At 47.6% G+C, this 8,114-nt stretch overlaps 1 protein-coding gene across 9 annotated transcripts in view; it reads left to right on the top strand.

The window, feature by feature from the left end:
* The first annotated feature begins 4,139 nt into the window (after positions 1-4,139).
* LOC132347410 (acetyl-CoA carboxylase 2) overlaps positions 4,140-8,114 on the top strand; it is a 142,516-nt gene continuing 138,541 nt past the window's right edge. For 3 of the 9 annotated variants that reach the window (XM_059893864.1, XM_059893865.1, XM_059893866.1), the window contains exons 1-2: positions 4,140-4,675; positions 5,187-5,282. In XM_059893864.1, coding sequence (XP_059749847.1) covers positions 4,364-4,675; positions 5,187-5,282 — 408 coding nt within the window. In that variant the 5' untranslated portion in view covers positions 4,140-4,363. Of the gene's footprint in view, positions 4,676-5,186; positions 5,283-7,802; positions 7,901-8,114 lie in introns of all 9 variants that reach the window. The other 6 variants (XM_059893853.1, XM_059893852.1, XM_059893851.1 and 3 more) reach the window with 4 other exon arrangements.

Here is an 8,114-nt window from a genome sequence, read left to right as displayed (position 1 = left end):
TCCGGGTAGATTTCAGCCGCGAAAATCCAGGCAAATCTGCAAAACAAAGCGGTGGGCGGCCTCCGGGCGCCACCTGTTGGCCCTCCGGGCGCGTTGCAAGCACCGCTGTATTTCTGGATAACGTTCTTTGTTCCGCAGCGGTGCAGGGTCCCCGGTGGTTTGGGAGCTGTTGTTCGGTATCATCTCTCCCTGGGGATTAATTTCGTTTCCTGACAGGGAGTTGGGCCAACCAGCATATTGTCGCAGATAGGAGCACGAATTCTGCAATCAGACCCTGTAACTTCCATTTCTGTCTCCTCAACTGTAGCTGTGTGGCTCCTACAGGTCACTTAACCCCTCTGGGCTTGAACTGCCTTCTCTGAACAGTGGGGACTACAAAACCTATGCCATGAGAACCATGAAGAGTAAATGAGAGGATGTGTGAGAAGGGCTTCTGTGCTTCAAACAAATGTCAGCTTTTATTATCACCAATTTTTTTTTTTTAAAGGAATTCCTTTATTTTTATTTTTTATTTATTTATTTATTTATTTACTTTTGGCTGTGTTGGGTCTTCGTTTCTGTGCGAGGGCTTTCTCTAGTTGCGGCAAGCGGGGGCCACTCTTCATCGCGGTGCGCGGGCCTCTCACTATCGTGGCCTCTCTTGTCGCGGAGCACAGGCTCCAGACGCGCAGGCTCAGTAGTTGTGGCTCACGGGCCTAGTTGCTCTGCGGCACGATCCTCCCAGACCAGGGCTCGAACCCGTGTCCCCTGCATTGGCAGGCAGACTCTCAACCACTGCGCCACCAGGGAAGCCCTATTATCACCAATTTTTATTTACTCTCTCTCGGCCAATGGAAGGAAAAGAGGTTGGGGGCTTTGTTTTGAATATTCTTAGCATCCAGCTCTGCAAATTTTGACAAAGGTAAACAGTTGTGTGACCACACCACAATCAAGATCTAGAATTCCATCATCACGTAAAATTCCCCCAAGTCTCCTAGTTATCAACTCGCCCCTTACCCCACCCCTGGCAACCACTGATGTGTTTTCTGTCCCTAGAGTTTTACCTTTTCCAGAATTTCTTGTAAATGAAATGATACAATATATAGGCTTTGTGTCTGGCTTCTTTCACTTAGCCTAACGCTTTTAAGATGTATCCATATTGTTCGTATCAGTTTATTCCTTTTTATTGCTGAGTAAGCTGCCCTTGTACTCATGCCCTACAATTTGTCCACCTCCTTGCCACTTGAGGGGCATTTGGGTTGTTTCCAGTTTGGGGAAAATACAAATAAGGTCACTATATCTATTCATGTACAAGCTCTCATGTGAATATAGATTCCAATTTCACTTGGGTAAATACGTAGGAGTGGGATCGCAGGGGCACATGGTAAGAGTATGTGTCACTTCATACAAAGCTGCCAAACTGTTTTTCAAAGTGGCTTTTATTTTCTTATTTTAAAAATAATTTTAAATTATGAGCATCTCTTCTTCTTACACATCAAGCTCCTTGTCCTAGGCGCTGGAACACAGCAGTAACAAGGATCAAGTCCCTGCCCTCACCTAGGTTACATGTTGGAGATGGAGACAGAAATAAACAAGGAGAGAATAAATAAGATTATTTTATTTTATTTTGGCCACACCAGAAGGCATGCGGGATCTTAATTCCCCGACCAGGGATCAAACCCGCTTGCCCTGCAGTGGAAGCGCAGAGTCTTAACCACTGGACCTCCAGGGAAGTCCCAATAAGATCATCTTAGATAGTACAGAAGCTATAAATAGAGTGACCTGCTAGAAAGTGGGGCAGGAGGAGAAGGCCCTTCAGAGGAAGGGTCTCGAGCTGAGACCTGAGGTTTTCCAGGCAGGGGGACAGTGCGTGCAAGGTGTAAAGACCACACAAGGGACAGCCGGGTATGCCTGGTGACTGTGCTGAGAACCAGGTTCATCATGTCACAGCAGCTGGGCTTCCGTGAGAGGGCGAAGCAGCCTTCCCAACTGGTAAGAAGCAGGGATTTTTTTTTTAAACCATTTTTAAAAGTTGAAGTATAGTTAATTTACAATGTTGTGTTAGTTTCAGGTGCACTGCAAAGTGATTCAGTTATACATATATACATATATTCTTTTTTCAGATTATTTTCCATCATAGGTTCCATTGAATATAGTTCCCTGTGCTATACAGTAGATCCTTGCTGTTTATCTATTTCATATATAGTACTGTGTATATGTTAATCCCAAACTCCTAATTTATCTCTGCCCCATCCTCTCTGGTAACCATAAATTTGTTTTCTATGTCTGTGAGTCTATTTCTGTTTTGTAACTACGTTTATTAGTATCATGTTTTTAGATTCCACATATAAGTGATATCATGATATTTGTCTTTCTCTGACTTGCTTCACTCAGTATGATAATCTCTAGGTCCATCCATGTTGCTGCAAATGGCATTATTTCGTTCTTTGTTACGGCTAATATTCCATTGTGTGTATATACCACATCTTCTTTATCCATTTATCTGTCAATGGACGTTTAGGTTGCTTCCATGTCTTGGCTATTGTAAATAGCGCTGCTATGAACATTGGGGTGCATATACCTTTTCGAATTAGAGTTTTTTCCCTATATATGCCCAGGAGTGGGATTGTTGGATCATATGATAACTCTATTTTTAGTTTGTTTAGGGAACCGCCATACTGTTCTCCATAGTGGCTGCGCCAATTTACATTCCCACCAACAGTGTAGGAGGGGTCCTTTTTCTCCACACCATCTCCAGCATTTACTACTTGTAGACACTTTAATGATGGCCATTCTGACTGGTGTGAGGTGATACCTCATTGTAGTTTTAATTTGCATTTCTCTAATAATTAGAGATGTTGAGCATCTTTTCATGTGCCTGTTGACCATCTGTATGTATGTAGAAGCAAGGATTTTATTCCAAACATATTTGGAAACTATAGGATTTTAACCTGGGGATTATTATGGTGTAATTTACATTTCAAAAAGATGATTAGGTAGGAAAAGAGAAGACCTGCTGGGATTGTAGTTAGTAGACAAGAGACTGAGAGCAGCATTTGAATTTGGGTTTTATTATGGAGATAGACCCAAGAGGACCTGTCCAAGGTTTGGATGTGGGGAGGGAGGGAGAGGAGAAGAATCCAGGTGTATGGGGATGTCTTTCAGAGGATGACTAGTTTGGAGTTTAACCTTTATGACCTCTGTTAAAGTCTCCCCCAAACCTTACAGGTTAGGCCTCTAGGCCTTAGTTTGTCGTCAGTAAAACAGCTTGTGAAAATTGGACAACTAAAAGCAAAACAATTACTATTTTAAAGCTAATTTCACTCCCACAAAAAACCCTACGGGGCGGGTACTTTTAAGTTCTTTCACCGGCTGAGAGGTGGAGGGACTTGCCCAAGGCAGAGGTATGATGGGTGAGAATAATGAATGAAAGAGTAAACCTCTGAGTGAACCGACCTAAGGAACCCGGCTCTCTCTCAAGACCTTTCTGAGCCCCACTTCGCCCCAGGGACCTTGCCCAGCGGCCCCTCCCACACATGCGCACTAGGCCCTCCGCTGCCCCCTCGCCCACACCCCCCCCCCCCGGTCGGAGCATGCGCGGGTTGCTTGGCGCCAATTACTGACCGCCGCAGCTGGCGCCAAAGTCGCGGGTCCCCAGGCAGCGCGCGTTCGTTCCCTCCTCGGCTCCAGGATGATTGGCCAGAAGACCCTCTACTCCTTCTTCACCCCGAGCCCCGCCAGGAAGCGACGTGCCTGCAGCTCCGAGCCGGCCGAGCAGTGGAACGGCGTGGCGGCGGTAGCTGAGAGCGGGGATGCGGCGGTAAGGCGCGGCGGGGACCGCTCATGGGGCCGGGGGTCAGGGGGAAGGGAGGGTGAGGAGGGCGAAGAGGGCGAAGAGGGCGCGGAGGGCGGCGGACCCCGCGCGACCGAGGGGTTGCAGGAACATGCGGCTGACTGGGTAAACTGGGGCCTCCACGTGTTCAAAACACCCGCCGTGGCGCCCCATCGGCGGCCATGCTGAGGGGTCAGCCAATGGAGGCGAACCTCGGGACCCACGGCGCCAATCAGAGGCGAGGGGGCCAGCCTACCCTCCAATCAGAGGAGGGAGGGGGTGGGTCCTGGAGGGGAGGGTTTTTGCCGCGAAAAGACCACGTGGGGACGCTAGTGGCGGGACCCGCGGGGCGGGGCCCTGGGTGCTGGGCCCCTTCTCCGCGAACCCCTAGCGAGACGCTGCGGGCCTTGCTCACAGACCTTTTTCCTGCCCTGTTTTGGTACCAAACTCGAAATTTGGGGCAGCGGCCTGTTAGTGCCGGACTGGGATCAGCCCTGGGTTTCCAGAGTCCGGTTTTGTACGGACCTGCCGAGCGGGGCTGAAACCCCAAGAATGGGTGTCCTCTACCCTGGGCTGTTGGGTTGGGGACGGAAGCTGCGGGCTCCCGGGAGAGGCCCGCTGCAGCTCGTGACCCGTTTCTGCGGGGACCACTTGCAGGCCAGCTCCGCCAAGAAGATCCGGGCCGGGCAGGAGGAGCCCGGCACGCCGCCCTCGTCGCCACTGAGCCCCGAGCAGTTGGTCCGTATCCAGAGGAACAAGGCCGCCGCGCTGCTCAGACTCGCAGCGCGCAATGTGCCTGTAGGTTTTGGTGAGAGTTGGAAGAAGCACCTCAGCGGGGAGTTCGGGAAACCATATTTTATTAAGGTAAAGTTGGAGACTGCGGGCACTTGTAAATATAGCAGGCCAAGCCCACGTTTATAGGATATTGCTTTCGTGAGCTCCTACTTTTCCCTCCTTCAACATACAGCCATGATGTTTTGAATCTGCCCAGTTTAAGGTTTTTAAAAGACTATGAGGTGATATCATAGCTTCTTTTAACCCGTTTGTTTAGTCTGCTCTCTAGGAAAGAGAGGCCTGGTAAAACCACAAACCCGACTGAATGAAACCTGCCCTTTAAAAAAAAGAGGGAGGGGTTGGCACCCGCAGGAAGTCAAGGCTGCCAGGCCAATCAACTTTGACCCAGCCCAAAGAAAGGGGAAGGGAATTAAAATGTCGGGAGGGGAACTGTTTTGATTTTTACGCAGAATTTGGATATAAAACTTGGCAAAGAGCTAGCTAAGAGCTCTTCCAGTAGCTTGCATTAGAAGCTTTCTCATTGAATTCGTATGCTTTCCAGTGAGAATCTGATTGTAAATCTAGTTTATCTTTCCATCAGCTTATGGGATTTGTTGCAGAAGAAAGAAAACATTACACTGTTTACCCACCCCCGCAGCAAGTCTTCACATGGACCCAAATGTGTGACATAAGAGATGTAAGTACAAGCTGTGGATGAATTTTACTAAAAGGGGAGTAGGACTCAAATGGTATTTTTAAATTAGGGACACTGGAGTTAAGCCACTGTCCATAATTCAGTAATAAATAAAATACTGAAACTGTGAGGTTTGGCGGGCTGTATTTTAGCCTATATGTACCCTGTTTAACTTTTACTGTGTGCCGTTCATATAGCAAAAGAAGAAAAGTACGTACGTAAACCGTGGGTCTGTATGCTCTCACTTGTATTTTATTTTATCCTTAAACCGACCCTATGCCCGTGAGAGGTAAAGTGTGGTGAGGAAACTGAGGCACGAAGCAGTTAAGTCTTTTTCAAGTGGTTGTCGGTGGTCCCACCTTGACTTGCAGCTCAGTGTTCTTTCTGTCTGACCACACCATCCTTTACGGTTGATGCTTTCAAACTCTTGACTTCTGGCCTGAACACATCTCCTGTTAACACATTCCTTTGCTTTGGTTCAATGTATACAATGGCTGCTCTCTGTCAGAAGCTTGTTTGTGGCGCCACGGTGCAAACTATGGAAGCTGAGGGTGAATACGGCCACCTCCTGCTTCCCAGCCTCACCTCCACCTTCCATTCTCCTCCTTTGGAGCTGGACAGGGCGGTGACCCTCTCCTCACTTCTGTCTTTTGAAAACCAACTAGGTGCATCTCTGGCACCTCCCGGAAGGAGGCCTGTCCCCCACTATATTTGTGATGTGGGTTTCCTTTGTGATGTGGGTTTTTAGTATCTGCTTGCATTGGAGGTGTTCCATTTTTTTGTTCTCCTTTTGCCTTACTGATTTTGTAAGCTGAGTGCAGGAATCCCGTGATTTAGTAAGTACCTGTTAAATCAAAGAGAAGTGAAATTGTTGAAGAAGCCATCGTGATAAGGCTGACACTCCTAATACTTAGCAGACTTCACAATTTTCATTTTAGAGCAAGCACTTCGAACGTACCTCCTTGTTTATAAAGTTAAAAAAAAACAAGTCCTATTAAATTCAGTACTAGTTTGCCCCTTGTTTGAAGTATGTCCTGTTTTGAGTACCAATGAGCAAAACTGTAAAGAAAGACTAAGAAAAGTGCATGAAACTTCTGAAGATCAGTTGGCCTGGTGGGGCTTCTTTGCCGATGAGCATGTGGAGGGTCGGGGATGTTACCTGGCTCCTCTGAGGTCCTTATCCAGGACCAGAACCGGAAAGCTTCCCCTCTCGGACAGGTTGCTTCATGATGGGGAATATGCCAGGGGCAGTGTGAATACCAACTGGAGGAATGGAGTGGCCCATGAAAGCTGCCTGATTTTGGGAACGTCTGAAGCTGGATTTTGAAGGATAAAGTGTATGTTGGCTACGGAAGGAGAGTCTTAAGAAGGAACACGGCACAAGTGTGGGAATGAAGAGAGGTGGGTGGGCGGGCACCCGATCAAAAGGCCTAGTAGTATTTTAACACCACTGACTGTGACAGTGACCTCATTCTCCTCTGGTTCCATCCCTTAAGAGGACACAGGCAGACCTTGTTTTACTGCGCTTTGCAGATCCTGCGATTTTTTCAAATTGAAGTTTTGTGGCAACCTTTCATTGTCAAATGATGGTTAGCATTTTTTAGCAATAAAGTACTTTCTAATTAAGATAATGTACTTTTTTTTGACATGCAATTGCACACTTAATAGATTACCATATCGTGTATGCACTAGAAAACCAAAAAATTGACGTCACTTTGTTTTATTGCGATGTTCGCTTAATGAGACAGTCTGGAGCTAAACCCACAGTATCTCCGCAGTGTACCGGTCCAGGGGAACAGGCTCCTTCATATGCTGCTGGTGGGACACTGGAGTTTCTTCAACTCGTGGAAAAGCAATTTGGCATATGTCGATGAAAATTTTAAATACACTTACACTGTGACCAACAACTCCACTCTTCTGAATCTATTCCATAGAAATGAAAGCAGCAGTATGTAAAGATACATGTAGTAGGATGTTTACTGCGTTATTTTTTTAAGAGAAAAAACTGGGAAACCAGCTGACTGCCCATCAACAACTGAGCTCTGTTGACTTAAAGGAGGCCCACAGTGTATGATGTGAGAAACACAAAAATGTAGGGTGATGAGTACAATGACCCTAATTATATATCAATAGGTGATTATAAATGGTTGAATCAGGACGGGGTAGGGATGACCCGGAGATCTTGATATGTTTCTGGATGGTCGTACTTGTGACAAGGGCGTATTTCCTTTTGTAATTTGAAAAATGAAGGGGATGAAAGCAAAGTTGACCCCCACCTTGTTTCAAACACATGGGTCAGAGAAGGGAGGGGGCACTGCGGCAGGTGACTGAGGGAAGGATAACTGGGTAATGCAAAGTGATGGTGCCAAGTCACCTGCTCCCTTCTGGGGGCTCTTAGTTGGGCCGGGAGGGGGTCCTGCCCTTGTCCTCGTAGTGCCCCTTTGTATAAGTTATCAGCCAGCCAGGTGTCCGTTCAGACTGCCTGTACTATAGTGTTTGATCCTCGCCATCTGGTGTTCACAGGTGAAGGTTGTCATCCTGGGACAGGATCCATATCACGGACCCAATCAAGCTCATGGGCTCTGCTTTAGTGTTCAAAGGCCCGTGCCACCCCCACCCAGGTACGCAGGCTTTACAGGTGGCTCAGCTCCAATCGTGATTACTTTCAAATTACAGGTGCACCTGTTTGTGGGACCGTCACTAGCCTTTGGAGCAGGATTTCTCAGTTTCTGCGCTACTGACATGTGGGGCTGGGTCTTTGTGGTCGGGGGGCTGCCGTGTGCGTGGTAGCATGTTTAGCAGCACCCCTGGCCTCGAGATGCCAGCAGCACGCCC

This window comes from Balaenoptera ricei, chromosome 14 (genome assembly GCF_028023285.1).
Source record: "Balaenoptera ricei isolate mBalRic1 chromosome 14, mBalRic1.hap2, whole genome shotgun sequence".
Classification (NCBI taxonomy): domain Eukaryota; kingdom Metazoa; phylum Chordata; class Mammalia; order Artiodactyla; family Balaenopteridae; genus Balaenoptera; species Balaenoptera ricei.
The sequence above is the reverse complement of the archived record's forward strand: the minus strand, read 5'-3'. Positions and strand labels throughout refer to the sequence as shown.